Source organism: Crocodylus porosus, unplaced genomic scaffold (assembly GCF_001723895.1).
Source record: "Crocodylus porosus isolate Cpor-Errol unplaced genomic scaffold, CroPor_comp1, whole genome shotgun sequence".
NCBI classification, from domain to species: domain Eukaryota; kingdom Metazoa; phylum Chordata; order Crocodylia; family Crocodylidae; genus Crocodylus; species Crocodylus porosus.
In genome coordinates this window covers 12,240,201-12,263,629 of record NW_017728922.1, presented here as the reverse complement: position 1 = coordinate 12,263,629, position 23,429 = coordinate 12,240,201, and the positions used below count along the sequence as shown (strand labels likewise).

The 23,429-nt window shown below is 42.6% G+C and overlaps 1 protein-coding gene across 3 annotated transcripts in view; it reads right to left on the bottom strand.

Annotated features, from left to right (window-relative positions):
• The window catches only part of CBFA2T2 (CBFA2/RUNX1 translocation partner 2), a 118,521-nt gene that overhangs the window by 27,748 nt on the left and 67,344 nt on the right, over positions 1–23,429 (bottom strand). For all 3 annotated transcript variants that reach the window (XM_019539709.1, XM_019539710.1, XM_019539712.1), the window contains exon 2: positions 2,674–2,817. In XM_019539709.1, coding sequence (XP_019395254.1) covers positions 2,674–2,817 — 144 coding nt within the window. The remainder of the gene's footprint in view (positions 1–2,673; positions 2,818–23,429) is intronic.

Here is a 23,429-nt window from a genome sequence, read left to right as displayed (position 1 = left end):
CGTTTGACCCCAGTACTCTTTCCTGCCATGGCAGGGGGTCGGACTAGATGATCTACTCAGGTCCCTTCCGACCCTAGAAACTATGAAACAGGTAATAAAAAGAGTTTTATTCAATCCCAGATTTCTTGTGCACACAGATATGCACTGCAGTTAGAAAGAACACTGGCCACATACTTAATGAAGTTTTAGTCTCCAAGCAGTATAAAAATACTCAATTACTGTATTTTTAAAGGATGCTGTTTGGAGGAGACATGCAGACATGATTCCCAGAGTGGTGCTACCACCTAGCATGCTGATGAGTAGATACTGGGCAGGAAAATATGACTAAAATGGAGATAGCCATTCAAGAAAAATGTTTGTGAACACTTCATTTGCATGGGAACTGAATAACATTTACCAAACGGTAAAGAGAAAAACAGCAGGTAAAAATGGTTTGTGCAACTCAAAGTTTACAAACAATGGCAGATTAGTGATAACAACATAGAATCCTCACATCTTTCAAAAGACTACATTAATGGAACCTTTTCAAAGGATGGGAAGGGAGGGATCAGAGCAGTTAAACTGCTCAAAAGCTGTTCAGAGATCTGAGGTTATAAAAGCTCCATGCACCTGTAGCAGCAGTGGAGATGGGGAAGACGAGCACAGATAACCAGAGTCTGTTACAGATTCAAAGGAAAGATAAAGGGCAGAAAACAGCAGAGCTGGTTCAGGCTAACCAGAGTGGTGAAAGGGCTTTATGGGTGTGGGGAGGAGATGGTGATGGCTGAAGTTCTAGAGATAAGGTATCTGTTTATAAAAAGAGAGAGGATTGGATTAATGACAACATACAGGGCTTCTGTTTTAAAGGTGACCTGCAAATGAAAGTGAAAAACGGGCTTGTGATTTTGTGTCAGTATTATGCATAAGGAAGCCCTAAGCATTTAAAAATAAAGTACTTTGTGTTCTATAAAGGAAATATTCTATATTCTGAACACAATCAAAGAAACCAGATTAGGTGATCTGCATTCTATGGGAGAAGTTAAACCTGCCATAAAGGATTTAAAAGGGAAACAGCAGGGTCTACCAACTAGCTGCTAGACTAAGTGTCAAGAGATCCAAGTTTATTTTCCCTACCTGTCACTGCCCTGCTGTCTACCATCATGGAAGGTTTTTCTGCACAACTGTCTATCCGGTTTTGATTGTAAGCATTTTAGGACAGGGTGCTGTGTTGCCTGTGGGTACAGACAAACATACTGTTTAGCCCCTTTAAAAGAGGAGGGGGAGCGCCTCCCCAGGAGCATGCATCAGCTGTTATGATCTAACATGTGTTTGTATGATCCTGCAGCAATATAAAATAGTGAAATTACCCTAACTTTGACCTTGCATGAAGCAGGGTTAATTTTGCTATACTTGTATCGCTGCAAAATCATGCAAGCAACTGCTGGGTAATAGTTCATATCAGTATCCTTCAGTATCAATACAATTACATCCATCTGTACCCTGTACAATATCAGTCACAAAGGGGCCCTGATTTTGAATGAATTAAACTTTGCCACACCTACTTCAGCACAGTTCTCTTAAAATCAAAGGTAATCTATGTTGAAGATGCAACCTACTAAAGCATTCGATACTGTGTGTCACATCCTCTCTCAAGACATTCATATATATTGGTCTGAAGTATACTGGTAGGACTGAAAGCCCTTACACAATACGGGCATAAAAAAAAATCAACATATTGAGGTCAGGGAGAAGTGTGTGGAGGGTTAGCCCTGGGCCTAATCTTAAAGCCACAGTTGCTGAATATTTCATTAAATGCTCCAAAATGAAGATTAAAATGTTAATCTGTGAAATTCAGAGATGACACTGAATTGTGAGGGGGATGTAGGCATCTGTTAGAACAGTGACATCTTACAAAGTTGCCTGGAGAGATGAGATGCATGGGCAGAAAAGGAGTGTAATCACAAGTGCATCTGGGGAAGCATAATTCTTAACATACCTACTAAATGGAAGGAAGAGAACTGGAAAGTCATGGTGCTCAAAAAAAGGCCTTGGAGAGATGGTGAATGGTAAACTGATATGAGTTTGCAACATGAGGGAAAAAGTCATAGTTTTCTGAAGCTTCATAAATGAGGTAAACAAGGAGAAAGCATTGTCTATATTTTGCTGGTGCTATTGCATCTGAAACAGTAGGCACTGCTGTAGGAAAAAAGATAGAAAAACTGGAAGGATAGTGAAGAACAACTGAACAGAACAGGGATGCAAAAGGACTGAAATTATGGCTGGGAAGGATCATGAAAATTACTCTACATTTGAGAGAAAAGTATAAATAGTAAAGATGGAAAGAGGAGATTCAGGGTGGACAAGCGAGCCCTAGTTCTCTGCTAATTTCAAGTTCACTTGGACAAAGCACTTCCACATTTAAGCCAATGTGCTGCAGGGAACAATTCTGCGCTGGCAGAGGGAAGGAGTGGGTGATCTACCTAGTCACACAATAGAAATTTCCCTCGTAGTCACTGCCTCTCTAGTGCCTTGCCAACTCTCAACACTGGACATAGGCTCCGGAAAACAACTGAAATACAAGCAGTGACTTTCACAAACTACGTGTTCATCTTGCTGAGATTAAGAGTCCTACTGAAAATCCTAAGGGAAAAGCAGTTTCTCAACACCAGATTGCTAAAATCACAAAGCTCTTACATGCTGTAGGGGTGAAGGACACTGGCCGAGGGCCTCCTGGGTTCACAGGTGGCAGAGGTGGCATGCTGGGAGGAGAGGATCTTGACTGTATCTTCACTTCCACAGGGGATCCAGGCATCACTGGCAACCTCTTCTCGTTAGCAACTGTTGGGAGAGAAAAAAAGGCTTTCAGGCTCCATGAAATTCAAAGAAAACCCTTCCTAATCTAAACATTCCACTGAACATAGCATATATAATCTGTGGAGGGTGAGAAGAGACAAACAGCATGGGACTGTACCAGCAGGTTCTCAGATGCTACATCCTGCTTGTATCATAAGAAACAGACCATAACATATTAATAAGTTTTAATGAAGGCATTGCCTTTGACATTCAAAGGATGCTCTATTCGGATGGAGGACACTGGAATTTGATGCAATACAATCTGACCAGCCATGTTTTCTAGTTGGTTGGCTTTTTAAAAGGAAAGAATTTTGCCTGGCAGCCCCAAGGGACTGCCACTTGCACGCTGCACATGTGTGCAGGGTGGGATTTTCAGAAGCACACATCCCACTGAAACTCAATCAATTTCATGCTCTGAAGGCACTGAGCTGCTTTGGGAAATAGGGCTCACAGTAAAAAAGAAAAACAGCAGCTGAAAATAAGTAACTTTTGCGCCTAACCTTGTTAAAACTCGAGGTCACACGTTTAGCTCTGGGGCATTACCCCACCCAGTGTGAGACAGGTGGCATCATATATACTGCTGTAGTGCCTCTGATGCCATCAGCTGCTGCTGGAAAGAAAGAGCTTGGGTTTTAACAGATGAGTAAAGGAGACCTTTTTAAAGCTCTTGTTTCTGGGCTTTGTCAACCCCAAGCGGGGAGACTACAAGGATGATCATAAAACTGACTACATCAGGGGTCGGCAACCTTTACAAGCAGCAGGCTGAAATAATGCTGCATGCTCTGTGGCAGGCCTGCACTTCTGACCCAAACACTAGCACCTCACTGCTGTCCAGCCACCCTGTGTGCAAATTCCGCCCACTACTGCAGAAGCTTCCAGCTGAATCACCACTGATCTCTGGCCTTTGTGGGCCAGATTAAAATTGCTCCTCAAGCCATAGACTGCTGAACCCTTAGGTTACATCAAGATAAAAATGATCCATACATTATTTTTATGAAAACCATATCGATTTAAAACATGTTTTTGTGCAGTAAAGACTAGACCCACACGTGACTGCTTCACAAAGGACTCCTAAAATCATCAGCATGTTACCAGAGAGCATGGATGCTTATTGTTGATCTGCTGGTGACACCAGCATGTAGTTCATTCATACATTTGCAACTCAAAATGAGTAACATGAGATGACACAATCTAAATTATTCCCCCTCAAAAACATACTGACCACTTTCTGCTCCTGAAACTGATACCGGTCTCATTTGATTAGCTTACTAATGAGTTGTGACTATGTTCTAGCATGCCCTTTGTAAAAATGTTGACAGGTTTCCAACACATCCATCTGTGTCCTGACTTTTTTTCTTGATGGGGGGCATGGTGCAAAGGAATGGAACAAGGGAAGGAAGGAACTGACAGTTGTCTTTTACGTCTATGTGTTGTGTGCAGCGTGTGAGAACCTAAAGGGAACCATCACTTCAGACCACCTGCTTTTTCAGCAAGGGTGCCAAAAGCCTGGAGGAGAGCTTAGCAGTTAAACATGTTTCAACCTTCAGTACTTGGCATAGGCTGGAATTCAGCACAGCTCAAAAGCAAGAGACTAAAATGTCCCTTGAAATGTTGACCAAAAAGTTTTGATTCTTTGTGGTTTGAAAAAAAAAAAGATTCCTAGCTCCTGGATGCTTTCTTCACTGCTGAAGTTGACTAACTGCCTTCAAACACTGCCTGGCCAAGAGATAACGAAATAAAAGGCATTTTCGAACTTCCAAAGTAAGTAACAAGAAAAGGCCATTTCACTTTTCACACAAGGATAATGCAGTCTTTGTTTGCATGTAACAAATAATCTACTGCTTAAGAAACCTCAAAAAACCCTTACTTTAGGGAGGTGCTACGGTAAAAAACGGCCTATGTATGCTTGTCATTCATTCGTCACTGCCAAAGGACAATCCTCTAACTTCTATTAGCCCTGTAGAGCAGTGGTTTTCAACCTGTGGTCTATGGACCTCTGGAGGTCTGCAGACTATGTCTAAGGAGTCTACAAAAGATGACTCTGATCAATCAAAAGTATGCGACTACCCACACTTACAATTCAGAGGGGTCCACAACTCCATTTGAAATTTCCAAGGGGATCTGTAAATTGAAAAAGGTCGAAAACCAACGCTGTAGGGTGACTTTGATAGAACTGCCAACAAACTCCTGATTGCACAATCTTTACTACCAGTAAGGATGCAATAGCAGGAAAAAAATCCAGCTGGACTTCTGGGACTGGTCATTTAGAAAAGTCTCATCAAGATTACTTGTACAGCTCTTCTTTGTTTTCAAAGCATTGGGCAACAGGAAAGGTGCTTTGTTAAGCTTAGCAGTAGGCAGAAAGTTCCTTTTAAGCTGGCAGAAATAACTTGGGTTTAAGACCTGTCTAAAGGGAGGCAGTGTCCGCCTCTGAATTAGAACTCTAATTCCTGCTTCCCAAATCTACGCTCAAATCCTTCCCCCCATTGGAGATGGAAGCTACTGGAAGGGACTTAATATGGAAATCTTAATCTTTTACTGCTGCATAACACACACAAATACTACATAACAAGGTCATTTTTTTTCTTTTACACATATCAACTGGCAGTAAACAACTCTAATGGCAAAACCTGACGTTTTGCAACTTATGGCAGCAAAGATGCTAGTTTATAAAAACAGAACAAATCATCTGGCAGAGGCCTTCCATACAAAGCATTTGGCACTAATACCACAGCCCGAAATCCACTCTGTTAAGTCACAAGCACCTGCTTCATCCCCGCCCCTCAATGGGCCGTGAAATAGTTGGCTTGTTTATTTTCCTTATGGAAAATCATCAGGGCCAGTAAGGTAACAAATGGTTTTTGCATTCCTAGTATTTTTCCTATTTGAATGACAAGAGAGACGTTAAGAGTGAATAGAGGTGGTTGCACATTGAAAATCAACGTTTTCAAAACACCAAGAAATCCTGGCCACTTGAAAGCAGCTAGGATTGCTCAAAATTAAAAATAAAACCGAATCTGTGGTCTTAAATTATTTGCATAACAGCAGGCTTGTGTTTTAGTTAATGCAAATCCCATTTCCTAATAGTGATATCCTATTAATTCTCCGAGGTGAGTCCAGAAAAATTACCAAATGGACAGAATAATATCCAGTAAACTTCTTCACAGGGGTTCATTCAAAATTTTAAACAAATTTAAACTTCATATGTCTGGGTCCTCTCATGTTCATTTTCTGCATATGATCAAGCAAACAAGATGACTACCACGATTGTTTAGAAAAAAGCTGAGCAAATTAAGCTAACATTACTAAATATAATGTAGAGCAAATTTTGATTTTGTAACCAAGTGTTCATACCAAAGACCTTATTCTAAGATTTTTCACTCATCCAACCAGGAAACAGAAATACACAATTCTAATTCTAACAGTCCAACACTTGCTGCCAACTGTCTGCAAGCTATAAAGGTGATGATATATGTCTGCACAGAATATCTGAATAAATGAAAAAGATTAATTACTGAAAATTATACATGCACAGAAAAGAAACTGAATTCAACTAATACTATTTGCTGTAAATTGGCTGCCCTGCTCTAGGTATCCATATACCTCAGTATTTACCAATGATAATGTCACATGGATGTCCACCAGGTGGCAAATGGTTTCATTCTCCTACTTTTACCTCCAACACCAGAGCTCACCTGAACTCATACTCCAGAAGATCCTCTCATTGCCTTACTTTCTTCACCCCTTTCTTATAAAACCCTTTCCTGTAGCCATGTACGGGGTATTAAATGAGATATAAAATTTCTCACTATGTGTCATATTACAGCAGTGGTGCTCAATCCCCTCCCCCTCTGCAGACTGGATGGACAGTGCAGAGTTTGTCTGCAGGCCAGATCCAGCTGGTGGTCCCAGTGGAGTGCCCAGGGAAGGTACGGTGGGCACCAGCCAGCCATGCAGAGTGCAAGGGAGGGCAACTCAACCCCAATCCACCCTGCAGAGAAAAAGGAGTGTGGTTTGACCCTGCAGGGAAGGGGGGGGGGTGCACAGCATGGCACCAACGTGGTCTCACAGGGAGGGAGGGAGATGGGGGGATAGCCTGGCTCTGACCAGTCACGCAGGACTTGGGGTTTGGGAAATTTGGTGGTATGGGGAGGGTGGCTGTATTAATGGCCACTGCTCCTGCTGCCAAATTTCCTGATCCACAGGGAGCCCTGTGGGCCAGATTTTCCAAGATTCTGCAAGCCACATTTGGCCCATGGACCAGAGGCTGGGCACCATTGTATTATTTCTTTGAGTTTTGGTTCCGTTTCCAAACCATTTGCAGGACATGACAAATATACTGTCAAAATTCCATTAAGAGCAAATCTGGTCTCAAAATTACATTTTGAGGTGGGATGAAGGCAGAAGTGGAGAGAGGCCCGATCCCCCACCCCGCCTCCTGTGGCTGGGGGAGATGGGGGTGGGAAGGGAACTGCCAGGGGGCTAAATGGCCCCTGAGCTGCGGGAGCCCTTGGTCCTTCCCTCTGTAGCAGCAGTGCCCCTTGGGGCTGCCCAGGTGGGTTGCTAGTAGGCCAAGAGGGCTGCCCAAGCTTGGGTTTGGGGAACAGTTGGATCGGGCTAGGCACTACCTCTGAGCTGGGGCAGCCCCCAGTCCGCTAGCAGCCCACCCAGACAGCCTTGGAGGGCACTGCACTGCCACTGCACCAGGGCCCCCTGCAGCTCAGGGTCTGCTGGCAGCTCAGAACATGCATTTATTTATTTATTCCACAGGGGAAAAAAAAATTTAAAAAAATAAAATCAGGCCCCTTGCTGCTTTTTTTTTCTGGCTGAGCCTGCCTGTGCTAGCTGCTGGCAGGCTGAGCGGCCCCTGAGCTACAGGGGTCCATAGTCCTTTCCTCTGCAGCAGTGATGCCCCCCAGGGCTGCCTGGGCATGTAGCTACTGGGCTGGGGGCTACCCCAGCTCAGAGGCAGCACTTGCCAGATCCAACTGTTTTCTGAGCCCGCCTGGGTTTCCAGTGTGCCATGCACCATCCCCGTCACCTTCTCTAGCCAAAAGCACACCAGGGCCCCCTGCAGCTCAGGGGGTGCTCAGCCCGCCAGCAGCTCGGGCGGGCAGACTCTGAAGAAAAAAAAAGGCAGAGGTGCCTGCAGCAGGCTTTCTTCCATAATCCCAATCAAAAGTCACTGCTAATCCCTGCTTCTCTACATACCCATCAAACTTCTGTAACATTTCTTGAACGGGAATGTTGGCTGCAATGGTTTCATCGGACGATGATGAAATCTCTTTTAGAAACATTTACGAGAGCTGTATTATTTCCCAAACAATGCCTATGGGACACGGATTGAACATGTTTATAGCACAGCTTTTGCCATTGAGCTGCCACACATCAAAACTTTATGATGACACGTGCTAACTTTACACTCAGAGACAACAAATTTAAACTATTTAACCAAGACACAGTGAAATAGTGAAATGGACATTTGTGCACTACAGCCAAGATGGGGGGGGAAGAACTATGTTGAACTGACCTGAACCGTAATATTATCAGGAAACAAGATTTACTTCATTTAAGAGAATCTTGACCACTGAGATTCTGTTTTATTCTTGGCTTGACACAAGTAGATAGCTCATTTCCCCAAAAACAATGGGGAAAAAGCACAGAGACCAAAGTGCAAAGACAAGATTCTGCAGCACCTAATAGTTTTAGAATTCAGATGCAGCAGTGCTTCTGATTTTTCCATCCATCCAAACATGGGATTCCCTGGAAACAGGAAGACCACGTATTCTGGGCATCCCCTTTAAGAAACCCATACCTGCTCTCTGGTCCCATAGACAGGATGGAAAATTCCAGTGCATTCAAGACTTTGTGCCCACACCCATTTGAAATATTATGGACCACAAAGATGCTGTTCTGTACTTTGCCTATCCAAACTACACCCCACACAGCACTTCAACCATTGTTGTTATTATATGCTGTCTGGTAGCTGGGTCATATCCTGTATATTTTGTTTTTTCTCTTCCGCTGCTCTCCTACTGCACAAGGTTAAAAAGGACGAGATAAAATTTAGCGCTGATCACCTCATCCTTTAATGGGAGGATAATCCACTGTGTTTAAGGATACGTTTAAAAATGAACAATGCATCAGAACCTTCTGTAAGTAACTACCTGGGAACCTTTGTTTTTTAGTCATAAATCTAAGTTCTACTCCTAAGGACTTGAGCACCTGCAAAACCGGAGCAAAGCGTCCTCACTGGATCTACAAATTCCATACACTTTTCAAACTCAACTGTCTAAACATCCAGCTAAGGCATATTTTCATTATGTTTGTTTCTGTTAAATAAGCCTTCTCAGAAGTATGTTTAGTAAAAGGAGAGTGTTGCTATGATGGTGAGCTTCAGGCTGCCTACCTTCTCCTCACTTTGTAAACTGTATAAAGAAGTCTGTTTTAATAAGCTCTTGCACACTTGCAGGTTTGAAAAGATGAAACTACAAGCAAAGCAGCTGTGTCACTAGGGGAGGAGGTTTGTCAAATAGATTATACGTTTCTGTTAAAAAGCCCTGGGCAATGAAGGGGTAAAATGGAACCAAGCAAGAGGAAAAAAGTACTGTGCAATAATCAAAGGAAGAACACTAGGACACAGCCAGGATCTAACCATGGATATTGGAGGGACTTTGATTGCTTAAAAAAAAATAACCCTTTTTTTTGCTTTCCAAGTCTCTATAGTTTAAAGGACTAGTAAGATATCAGGAAGAGAGATTTATATTTGTTAACAAAATGTGGTTAATGAACCTGTTTAATGCTGACACCATGCTTAACAGTATAAAATGCTGGAGGCCCTGACAACTAAGAACTGCGCAGTCCTGATGTATGGCAAAAGAAAGATAATAGAAGTGTCAGTAGGCAGTGGCAACACTACAGGGAGAAAGAGCAAGTTGTTAAGACATGAGAAGAACCAACTGGAAGTGAAGCAGCACCAGCTGAGCATGGGCTGCTTCTGCCACTGGTTCTCACAAAGTACTAATACAGTATTGACCAGGGGAAGTTGGACAGGAGGGAGGGATGGAGGCTGAATCATGATGAATGGAGTTGAAATGTTGGGTAGGAAGTCCCACTGGTCAGGGCAGGACTGTTCCTTGTAGGGTTTTATCTGGTTTGGAAAAAGTGCACACAAGCAGGGTCCCAGCAACCAAATTAGCTATTGGCATTAAATGAGCAAGAGGAATGGAAGAAGAAATGTTGCCCTTGTACAACAGTCCCAAAATAGTTAGCTTGCACACGAGTATCTGGTGTTGAGAAGAAAAGAAGAGTTAGTAGGATATAAATAATAGTTAATGGATTTTTTGTACTATTGTATATCAGCTCAAGATGAACGTTTTCCTTCTTTTGCATAGATATATCTCTGCACATTTTTAATTTGGGGTTTATAGTTTGGAGGGATTTCTCACTGTGAACATCATTTTCTCAAGCCTCTTTTGAAACAGTCATACTGATTCAGTGTTGGAAAAGTTAACAGATTAAAGAACATTGTTCAATATGAGCGGATTCTGTACATCCTAATTATAAACCTGGCCTGCATCTGCCCAAAGTTGTTCACTAGATTCAAGCAATTTTACTTACCAATTGATTTTTTCTATTCTGCATAAAAAATAAGCATATTCAAAAGAACAAAGCAGGAAAGTATCTCATGCAAAGTAAACTACTGTCAGCAGGCTGCTAACAGTGGAATTTACAGTAAAGTTTCTCCTTCCCTTCCTCTTTCTCTAATTATTAAAGTTGGAGTGGCCAGTCTCAAAATGAAACCTATGCAACAGGGAAAGTGGCCACTAAATGATATGATTTTACATTCTGTAACGTAATAGCATTCTGTTTTTGCACTGCCTGTAAGAGCAAAGAATTCTGAAGAAGTCTACAAACCAGTTGTTACAGACCAACTGAAATGCAGCCTTCCTGGGTAAAAGGATAGGATCTGCACATCACAACAATGAGAAAAAGGATCACTTTTGTTAGGACACCAGGGACCTTCTCTTACACAAAGTGCCCAGGGATCTCTGACATCCTTAAAGTGTAGGCAGGATTTTCACTCATCCTAAAGAGCCACCCTCCCCTCAGAAATGAACTGCATGGAATTCTGATTGGGATAACCTTGCTGGGCTTTGAACTGGAGTCTACATTGAGTCACAGTATTCTGTACAGGAGGTTTAAGGCAGTTAAAATATCCACTCCGGCTACTTTGTGGTATCTCATGTTTAAAAGAACAAATGAGGTAACAGGTTTAAAGTAAAGCAAATAAGAGTTAGTATAACTACTATTGAGGGAAACAGTTCAAAAACAGAAAAAGAGAACAAGGGACAGAATGGAATTACCACTTCTGGAGCTATTCCATGGTAAACCAAACCCTGCTGACAATCTACTAGCAATGGTTTAGGATAATTAAATCAATACTGCCCTGCAGCAGAAGGACAGACAAGATGGCTCACTAGATGGCCATTCCAACCCAATTGATTCCATGATTAAAAGGACATGCTGCAGCTTTCCTGCTTCTCAGGATAATTTTAATGCAAACTAAAAGTAGCATCAGCGTAACCTGACCTGCTAATGTAAATAGGGTGAAATGAAATATGGCTTGTCACCTCCCCAGATTTAGTGAATGTTTATTTTGAATAACATGCTTATCTGCTCCAAATGCTCACCATCTGTTTTCAGTCTCCACCAAGCTAATATTTTTCACATTGGGAACTGGGAAATGGGAGAAATTACACTGAAATTTTATTATCATCTTTCCTTCTCTTTGAGGTCGATTTGCCCTTTCCCCTTGACAGCATCAAGCCATTTGTAAAGCATTTCCACCTTTGCACAGTTCTTTGAGATCCTCAGATGAGAAGAGCTACATGAATACAAAACATTAATATTATTAGGAAGACTTCCTGCAGATGCAATTCTTTGCTACCCTATTCTAATAGCTCAGGAACACATCTGCCTGCAGTCTGATGCTTGATGGCTTCTCATCTGCTCAAACTAAATCAGTCTGCTTAGAAAGGAGCAAACCTTTTGTCACTACACAAAATAATTATATCTAAAAAGTGAAAAAGGAAAAAAAAGATACGAAACTTAAAAGAGCATCATAAAGGTAATGAATAAAAGCAGACTTGGAAAGAAACAAACTGCATTTTGTTATAAAATCTTAACTTGCGAGACCGGGGAGAGGAAAAACTTTTTAAAAAATGTACAAAAGTAAAGATTTTGCATCTATACAAAGAGCAATAATTATCTGTATTTAAAGCAGCTCCATAAGGCAGAAAAATGTTCTGTGAAGAAAGTACATGTTATTCAATTTTACTGTTAAAGAATCTGGGGATCACAGAGATTGAGTAGCTTGCCCAAGGACACATGAGTCAGTGGTAAATCTGGGTCCATCTAAGCACTGGCTCCCAGTGAGACTACACACCTTGCCCTATATTCCAAATGGGTTTTATAAAAGGCAAACATGGAAATCTATCATGATGCTTACTGCATGCATCCATCACTAACTGTGCTCAGTCTATTTTATATTGCAGATTTCAATTTTACAAAACATCAAGGGTTTTGATCCTGTGAGATGACATGGGAGTGGAGGGAACTCCACATCTCTCAGGAGTGTTCAGCACCACACAGGAGTGAGTCACTGAGCTTGGGATAAGCATTTTATAAATAAAAAATAAATACATGCATCTCCATTGCCATCTCATCCTCTCCCACACACAGCTGCTTCACTGCCAAGCTCAATTTACATGTAAAATTTAGATATAAGAAGCTAAAATAGCAGAACATTTTATCATTTGCAAGCGATCCAGAAAGCAGTTAAGAAAAAAATTATATAATTAACTTATTATTAACTGTATTTTTTACACACACACACACACACACACACACACACACACACACACACACTCACAAGTGAATTGCCAGTCAAAAATGACAGGGAAAGGGGCAGGGGTGAGGGCAGAGCGCTGCCACCCACCACCCTGTGCTAAGGCCCTTTTACTAGTAAATGTTTAGGATTGGGAATCCACAAAGAAAGATGACAAAGCCGGTTATTACACACACGTACACACCCCCACCCATCCACGCCAACACTAGCAAAATGCCTGTCAAGAATGATGGGCAGAGACAGAGGACTGCATCCATCCCCTCCCCCACTTCGGGCCTGGACCAGGGCTGTTTCGGGCCAGGGCCAGTCCCCTCCCTCCTCTCTCCCTGGCCATTTCAGGCCAGAGCCAGGGCTTCATCCCTTCCCAGTCCATCGCCACTGTTGCCTCAGGCTACATGTGGTGAAGCCAGCTCTGCTGGCCTCACCCCTTGCCACCATCATGGCAGCGTAGCAGTCAGCTCCTGTCCAAATGCTTGCACTCCGATTGGTTGTTTCAGATAACCAGAGTGCAAACAAAACGTTACAGGCAGACAGACTCAGGTTTTTATATTACACTATATAAAATTGAAGGCAGATTGCAGATCCTTATCTGTCTCACCTTTTTCTTGGAAAAACATTGATGTACTTGACACTAGAAACTTATCAGTGACATTTGTTGGACTTCATGATGATGCTTTTTATTTTGTTGTCATACATTTAATTGAAGCATTGTGTGTCAGCTGCTGCTTTCTTCCTGGAAAAAGTGCTGCACCCATCAAGACAAATGACTGGCTCAAGGATTAACAGTCTATGGCGGAGATCCGGCCCCACTTTGGGTTACAGATTTGCACTATGTGCAGTACTTAGCAAATGGACTGCAGCAGAAGTCTGGTGTGCAACCCACCAACACATCTAGAAGTTTACAGTTTGGGGCTAGAACAGGGCTGGCTAACTCATGATGCCCGGCTTGCATATGGTTTGCAAGGGCCCAGCATACAGCCTGGGTGAACCCCTGTAGTCATCTCTTACAGCTGTGTGCTGGGGGAGGGCCTGCATGGCTCGGGAAAAGTGGGTGGATGGCAGAATTATGGAGAAGATATAGCTGGGGTGGAGAAAAGTTGGATAGCCCTGGCCTACATAATGGGGAACTGTTAAATACATATCCAAAGTATGCTGAAAATGATTTCTCTGACTTAACATACACAGACGAAGCTTTTGTCAAGACGTTTGTTAATAATTAACATACATTAGAGGATTGATCTTCTAGTAAAAAGCTCTGTGATAAGCACTGCTTCCCCCACAGTTTCTTCTCATTTAGTGGGCTTGGTATGGAGCTGGACAGGGAAACAGGTAACATGTTTGACTCAGCTCTGGAGCCCATCTAAAATAAAATCATCAGTTTTAGCCTAACCACAACAAGACATGAGAGTACATGGATGTGGGCACCAACAGACACTGGTAAGGGTTTTGATACATCCATGCATCAGCTCTCAATGGGGCACAGCTGAGATGGTATCACTGTGAAAGCAAACACCCTACTGTCATCATTAAAATGATGCCAGTGCAGAAGCTGCAGAAACTGGCAGAAGCAGCTTGGGGAGTAGACCCTTCTAGAAGCCCAGGCCTCCAACAAGACAGGGCTCCTGTTACTTCAGGAAAGTAGCCTCCCACTTTCAGGTGCTCTATAATTTACTATCTTCACTGTTAATGCTGGGTGAGCACCAACATAAAAAATACAGGCCTGTTCATCTACTTGCAAAGGCCCGAGGTGAGGATAGCATGGGCTATACATATTTCAGCAGGTAACTTGGCACTGTTATGGCTGTCCCATAACATTTAATTTCTGCATTTAATATCCCCTCCAATTTCTACTTATTCAAACGACATGTGAAAGTGGATGTAGGGTAAGCAATCCCCTTATGAAAATATACTCCGGGTATGCAAAACTTAGTAATGAATGGAAGCAGTGAAGCTACTGCTGCCCATCCTTCCCATTTCTTAGCCACTGAAAGTAGCCAATAAACCTGTCTAGACTTTGAGCCTGTATTTTGGCACTGACAAAATGATGAAATACCTCTGAGCCTCTTTTCCATGGAAACTTGCTTCCCTCCACAAAAGGAACAGTCCCACTGTCATTAAGAACTAGCTGTCCACCATTATAATCAGAGATAAACAACAGGACATATTCTGGGCCAAACATGGTTGAGCAAAAAAAGGAAATCCTTGCTAATTAGCTTGATCAGTTATTGCTTAAACATCTTGTGAATGTTTAGTTGCTTTACTATGTCATATAGGGTTACAAGATTTTTCCCTTCTTTTTTTAAAACGCTATCTCTGATGTAATATTAAAAAATACTTATTCTTCTGCACTATTTACAGATGTTCTGTACTTACTCTTCTGATGTTTTGAAGGAAAAATTACAAGAGTAAGAAATGTACAACAGACAACAAACAAAAAACCCCCTTCCTTAAAAAATGTCTTCTTGCTTTGCTGGTTTCAAAATATTCCTTCTGCAATTTAAACTATTCAAGTGCAATGATGATGGCTGGAACTAACTTTCCAGATGTGAACACCTGTCTCTCATTTGCCTAAGTGAAGAAAACATGAGGAAGATTAACAACTGGAGTTCAGTGGAGCACAGACAAAACAAGTAAAAATGGGATACAACATAGGAAGGTTCAGAGCAGCAGTTTCTATTGCTGATTCCTTATCAACTCTACATTTTAAGTTATTTTATGGTCATTTTCATGCTCGTATCTGGAAAGCTTATGCATATAAAACTGCTGCATAGAAAGAGTCCAGTGGTGATATTTACATTAAATGTCATGTGAAAGGAAAGCAAAACCTTGATGTGAAATGTTAAAATTACAATAATCCCATTTCTGATATAAAGCACCCTTACTGTATGTGTTAATTTTATAGAAGTGTGAAGGAAGCCCGTTTCTCTTACTTAAAAAGTAAATTGGCTTTGACTTGTTACCCTCCAAATGGTCTGAAATTACTCATGGCACAATACAGCAAGTGTGTTTCTGTTACATGTAATATTACAAATGTTGGGATTCTCTCTGAGTTCCATGGAGCTGAAATGACAAGTCTGGATGCAATGTGGATGCTGCTATTTAGAGTGACAAGGCAGCAACAGTTGCGCTGAAATATTAGAACCGTCTGCTGTACCTCTCATTCCATTCCTTAAATTCCATGCCCAACTGTACCTTTGGGTATGCTTTCTAGACCTTGTCTTACCTAAATCCTGTATCTCATGGAGATACCCTGTTCATTTAGGCCGTAATTCAACAACCATTTTATGAAGGCAAGCCTTGAGTTCACTGGGGAACCTGCTGTCTTTGCTAATACAGGTTTCTGTCGCTTTATGTGGGTTCTGTATGTGCAAATTTGCTTTTAAGTCATGACCCTTTTTATACCAAAAATTCCTTATATGCGAGGTAAATTCACTCTTATGCGATTGGTGTGGTGGAAGCTCAGCCACCTGCTTTGTGTGGTGCATTGGGGGAGTGATGCACACCAAAATATAGTCTCCTGTGTGGATCTGTGCTCTTAGCTTATTGTCTGCAACACATGTTTCTGTAGTTACCATCCCCATTATGATAGTGCCCTGTGCTTGTTTGTACTGTCTGTTGTTGGCAAGTACCAAAATTGTCTTGTAAAAGTCGTAAAAATGGGTCTGGGGGTCAGTATAGTTGAGGTCTTGGCACGTATCCCTATTTGTTACATTGTAAAGTATGTTCCCTTTATGTGAACTTGAGTTATGCACCGTTTTCCAGAAACGCATGTACAGCATAAAGCAAGGGAAACCTGAAACTTCATGCGTGGTCTTAGGTATAAGAAAGCAGAAGAGCTATACTTCTTTTTTCCTTTTTGGTCAAGATCTCACAGCTCCTCAGTATTATTCTCTGGTTCTGGAGGCCCAATTTGGAGATATTTTCTATTTAGTAGCTGAGTTTCTGCAATAATCAGGAGGTAACTAGCTTTTGTCATCCGAATCCTTTCCAAAGACTGTCACTCTTACAGTTCAAACCACTGTCCTTCACCATTACTAAGACTAGCTAGGAAAGGCATAAGATGCACGATAAAGAATTTGTTTTTATAATGGCAGATGCAGAAGGTGTTCCTGCTTTTCTTTCAAAATTCCAGCCATCGCAACAACTTAATTGCTGAATTAAAACAAAACCATGCAAGGATCTGCTATGCTAGGGCAGGGGTGGGCAAAAATATGGCCTGTGGGACAGATCCAGCACACGAGGCCATTCTGTCTGGCCTGTGGGGCCCCTAGAAAAAATTAGAACATTAATATTTATCTGTCTTTGGTTCCTGTCAAAAGTGACAGGAACCAGGGGCAGTAGGACTCAGGGGAAGCCCAGTGGGTTCCCACAACAACAGGACCTGCCCGGCCCCCACCCTCCCAGGTGGAAGCCCCAACAGGGACCATGTAGCTGCACCCCACCGGAAACTCAGGTAAGGGGGGAGGGCAGGGGAGGAACCTGGGGAAAAGCGGCCCCTCCCCGGCCCTGTGGCTGGCGCTCCCTGCTGCATCCGCTCACAGCCTGCTTGAGACCGTCCTGAGCAGGCACAAGTGGCCCCACGCAGGCTGGGAGTGGCTGCAGCAGGGAGCACCAGCCATGGGGTGGGGGAGGGGCTGCTTTTCCCCATGCTCAACACCAGCTTGTTCCCTGCCAGGGAGCAGGGGGTCAGGGCTGTGCACTGCCCCTTGCCTGTACCGCAGGGCTGGGGGGCACTGGGAGTGAGCGGGTGCATGGAGTCTGCATTGGTGTCCTGGGTTTAGCGCCAGGTGGCAGGACTACAGGGTCCCAACTGGCAGGGGCTCTATGGAGCTGAGCCAGCTCCCCCCACTGGTACAGCCCAGCCTAGCTCCACAGACCCCTATACCAGGCTGCACCCTGCTCTCAGTCCCACTGGTGTTGGCCCTGAGACACTGGTCCCAAGATGGTGACCAAGGGGCAGGGCACCTGTTAAGGGGCGGAGCTACCCATGTGGCCCTTGACAGCTTGCCAAAACTGGGTAAGCAGCCTTCTGCTTGAAATAATTGCCCGCCCCTGTGCTAGGGAGATCTAATGAAAACCCAGAGGTTAGAATTCTAATGCAGCTGCTTTCGATTGAGGGAGATGCTTTTTTTTTTTTTTTTTTTTTAATTATTCATATAGTTGAAGCTGCATGGTAGAACAATTGTGTCTTTACACATCTTTCATTTCTTTAGAGGCAATTTTTCTGTAGCAGATAATAGCTTTGATATAGCTACCTACTTAATTTCCAGAAAGTGTGTGTGTATAAGGAAGTAAATAAATCAAAGTCTAGGTACTGACAATGTTTTCCACTCTGGTGATGGCTTTGAGGTAACATTCAACAAATAATTTTATCAAGCATTCAAAATGACTAATAAATTACTGAAACGAAGTTTGATTATGTCTTTATTGAACAAAAATCTTCCTTCTCTTGCTTTTCTGATTAAACCATTTTGTTGGCTTCTTTATCGGTGTGATAGTATGAATAAAGTCACAGCCTTGGGAAAAGCATTGAACAAGACCTCACTAAGTTTCACTTCACTCTGCAGCCACAAGAAGGAGATGCATTGGCTCTTAAGTTAGTTAATGAGCTTGATCTGAAGTCCGCTGAAGGCAATGGGAGCATCTTTGCTACCTTAAATGAGTTTTGGATCTGACCCATAGTGAAAAATCAAAAAAAAAAGATGGCAAAGTGAGATCAAGGTCTGCTAGTATAGACATCTGTGTCTATGAGTAACACCACTGAGGTGAGCAGGGCTCTGGATGGAGCAGAGCTCTGGATAGTCACAGGGGTCCACAGTAGTGGATGTTTGGTATCCTTTCAGCTTCTTCAACACAGCAGTAGGTATGAAATAAAATAAAAAAAATACAAGCTGCCACTCCTTGTGAGGTGACATTTCAAGTTTAAACTGTTGAAATGTATGTTCCGAAAGGACTATATGGCTTCTGCACCATTTTTCTGCAGTGTTTTCTACGTAAGAGACTGGGGGACTGAAGTGGCTATATTTTTAAAGTAGCAAAATAATGCCTGTCATACCATACAGAGTCAGGAACAGAAGAGGGGGCGGGAAATAACCCCCCCAACCAATTCCCCCTAACATTGCAAGAAGCCAACAACTCCTAAAGAAGCTTCATTTAAACCAGTATGGAACATTTCTTTCACAGTTTGTTCAACACCCTAACCCACCAACCCTTTTGGCAGGCATGGTACAAATGAGCCCCAAACCCTCCAGTGCCATTACAATCCCTTTCTCCTTCCTGATTTGCTGCTCTGCTTTCTGCTCCCTGCCCTATCTGTCACTGTGCTGCCTGTTCTGCCAGGTGCCACAGAAATGAGGCCCATGTCATTTGTAGCACACATACTGCAGGTTGGCTACCCCTGCTCTAACTGTACTTGGAGTGGAGAGTCTTCAAAAAGCCTTGCTACAGCAGCACACGTGGTTTCCAGGACCTTCCAGAGCCACTTAGAGCTCTGGAGAATTCAGTACTGCACAGATCATCCCTACAACCCTGCAACAATACCTAAGAGTCCATCATTCTCTGTGCACAGCAAAAATGGGCATCTCCCTGGTCAACCTCTCCACTAACTTTTCTATAAAAGCAAAACTTTTTATACAAGTACCTTGCCCAGCAACCGACAACCCAATTTGGCTCAGCGGAGAGCACTGAACAGCTCACATACTTGTCAGACAGACTTTTACCTGGTACAGCAGATTTCCTAGATGGTGCTTGATCCAAAGCTGGTGACCTTCTGAAAAGCCTCTAGTGGGAAGCTTTGAGCTCTCAAATTTCTGTGTTGATCACCCTCCATTTGGCTTGGAGAGCATTCTAATACAGGTTTCCCACTGACTGTCCCCTTACTCCAGCTTCTGGATGGCGCCTGTATGTGTACATAAAGTAGCTTCCTTTATATGAATCCTGTCTAAGAGGTCAGGTCATGGAGGGTCTTTTTCATACGCTGGCGTATTTTTAGCCTCTGAATCCAAGTGATGCTTAGCTTCTTTTGCTTAGTGTGCCATTTTGTGGAATACCAGCTGATGCTTGGAGCAAACCTGCCTACCTAGGGAGCACCACTGGTCCTGCAGCTGACCATACATCTGTCAGATCCTGTTTACTTCCCCGAAGATTTTCAGGTAGAAGCACAAGTCACTGGTATAAACATATACTACAGGGAGCATTTGCAGCAGGCCTACAGCTTTACCCTACAAGAAACCACCTTGAGTATGAGTGTTGCTACAGACACACCCTGAAGTCCAGTAGTGCAGCACAGGGCTGTCACTGTGATGTTTCAGATACCATGCATGTCAAATACCTTGTTTAGCATCACTTAAGTACGTTTTGTTAGAAGATGATTACATTTACACTGCTGCTTTCCACTGGATGGATCAGCTTGTCTGCAACAGAGTTGCTATCTAGTGACAAGATGAAAGAAGATTTAGGGCAGCAGCATTATGACCAGATGCACTTCTGAAATGGAAGATTCCAAAATTCTGCTCTCCTTTTGGAAAACATATGGCACAGAAGTAAGGCTGGCATCTGAGCACAGGGAGCAAGTGCAGCTGCTGAATACACTGAAAAATTTCTTTTCAATTACTTTACATTAATGTTTTAAAACTAAATTAAAAAATAAGCAAATAATATTGAGCACATGCTGGACGATCTTAACTTCTGGCCTCTCTGGCTGGTTCTGCTAATCCAGTGTGATTTGGGGCAAATCACACTTGTTTCTCCCCACCTGTTCCCTCATTTGTGAAACTAATCCAATGACGCTCCTCCTATACCACATATTCAAGTCCAAGGATCCTTCATCAAGCACCCAACCTTATCTCAGTTCTCATAAACAGAGGGGATCTCTTAAGGCAGATAATACCCCTGCAGGACTTTATACACCACAAACATACTTTGAACTCTACACAAATACCAACAAGAGCAAGGACAGATATCCAAAAACTGACAAAACGGCTCCTGGCTGCCAACACACCCAGTCTAGGGTGTGCCTTCCAGGTGAACCTAAGCTGTGCTTTCCAGGTGATCCAAAGTAAAACATCTTGAAGTAACAGTCTGGAGTCATTAATACTACAGAATTGTGGCAAGGCCTACATTTGGCAGAAGCAGTTACACAAAATACAAAAGAGACTTTTTTTTTTTAGTCCCTAATGTCCTGAAGTCCAAGAGCTGCTAGAGAGATCAACACCTGCTTTCTTCAAAAAGGGTCCCTCAAAAACCCTGGGAAGTAGTAGGACCAAGCACCCTAAGCTGCAAGCAACATCTCTATGTGGAGTTCAAGCAAACTTCTTCATATCCCAGGCTCGGTCAGACTCCTAGTCCTTTGCACCACACAGCTTGTTTGAAAAAAGAAACTAGAGCTGCATGTATACCTACATAGGTCGAGTGTAATCTGAGATCAGTAATGTACATGGTCACCCATGGAAAGTACAGACAGTTTAAAAAAAAAAAAAAAAGAGTAGAAGAGGATAAAAAACAATCCAAGACTTGTTAGAGAAGAATATATTTCAGGGCCGTTCTAGCTTACTTTAAAAAGAGATGCAACAAATTCAACATACAAGTCTGGCAAATCACTGGAAGGCCTGAGAGCAGAAATTTTACCTGTTAACTGAGGGCAAGACAAGGATATTTGAAGCCAGAGACTTCAAACAGGGTTTTAAGAAACCTGATTTTGGCAGAAACCAAGCAGTCATTATACACTGCAAACTAAAAAACATTGCTGAATAGCAGTCAGACCTGTGCAATCCTGGATTTCTTCCAGAAGTGAGAAATCTGTTTGAGCATGTGAAGCTCTGAGGACAAACAAGGTTATGAGGAATGGTGGGTCCTAACAGGTCTGGCAGACATGTATTCACCAAGAGGCAAATTATTGCTAAGCCAGTTATTCCAGGAACAAAATTAGAGATAATATATTAAATTGGTCTCAAATACAGGACTGAAACCGTCCCTTTCAACAGCACAAGAGCTATTAAAATTTGCCCAACTACATGGTTAACCAGGCTGACTATATGGAAATACCAGAAATCCGAGACATCATCCCCCATCGCGCAACTCCTGGCCAGATTGCGCCTGAAGGCCCTGCATTTCCGGGACACCCATTATAAGTCCTAACAGCCAGTTGGCCAAGCCAGGACCAGCCTCTGAAATCCAGGATTGTCCTGGCTAAAAAGGAACACACGGTGACCCTATAAATAACAAAACACAAAGACATTTATAAAAGCAATTAACTATCCTCAGAGGAAAGAAGAATGAGTATGGGATTCTTTAAATGATGACCCCAGTGAGTAAAATACAGACAGCAGTTTAGGGTGGTATTCCAGAAGCACGAGGCACATATTCAGAGATTAAATTAACAAGAAACACAGATTAGTTGTAAAGCACAGAACCACTGAACAAGTCAAATTTCATTAACACAGACCAAAAATGGATCATCACAACTGTTTTTTGGAATGGAACATAAAGCCATGTTTTCCAGAAAGGTCCTGGGTCAAACCACAGACTCAAAAGAAGCAACGACAATAGAATGAATAGGAGAAAAAAAATGTTTCTAGAGACACCCCAGTTCTCCAAAGAAAAAAAATAAAACTGGTTGAATGTTTTCAAAATATAAAGAAAAGTCCAAAGAGCAATCACATTTTCCTGGCTAGAGTGTAAAGATTAGGAAAAAGTCCATATAGGTCAGATTTGTTTGCCAATGCATACATCTCCCAAGTGAAGTGGTGGAAGTCCCATCAGAAGCAATATAAAACCCAGCTCTAAAAACTTGGTTCAGAACAATCCATCAGTGGTGACGGGTTCAAGTAGCAGAAGGACAGGCCTTCTCTATTTCCATTATTCACAATTACCTACAAATGCCAGGCATTTTAATTCATCACCATTTAAGTGGCACATTACTGTCCCTCACCTTATGAACAGCCGTGACTGATGTTGTCACCATTAATCACATTCCACTTGTGCTCCTTATCTTAGCACCAGACTTGCTACCCTGTCAATTTGCCTATGTATCCAAGGCTGACTAATCATAATTCATGCTCATTCTCTTTGGAGAAAGTGCCTGGTTCACTTTGGGAGCTAAGTACATTAACTGCTGTGTGGCTAATATTCCCTTCTGATCAATGACATGCCTAGGAGTTTTGCCAAGATGATAATTCGTCCTGTCAAAGACATTTCACTTATCACCATATAAATTGCCCTCTCCCTCATCCCAACACAATCAGCATGTAGAAGCACTCCAGAATCCTGCTGAGTTGAAGTCTCTGATGGAACCTGAACAGGAATGCACTTAAGGTCAACTTTTTTAAGGTATTTAGATGATTAACAATGTCCATAAGCACTGAAAAACTATTAAAAACCTATTCCTTAATGCAGTGCACTAAGACTCCCTGGGCTTGATTCTCCTGCAGAACTCAGAAACAGTGGAGAATGAGGGCTGGCCTGACAAGTAGCAGACTGCAGCTCACTATTTTTCAGCTTCTTCAGGTACCTTGCATCACCAGAGAAATGGTTACTACAGGAACCTGTTCTGCCGCTTTCTTTCCAACATACCTATTCCCTGTCCTAAGAACACCACCCCTTACATAGCAAAAGTGTTTCATAGATTTCATAGACATTAGGGCTGGAAGGGACCTCGGGAGATCATCAAGTCCAGCCCCCTGCCCAAAGG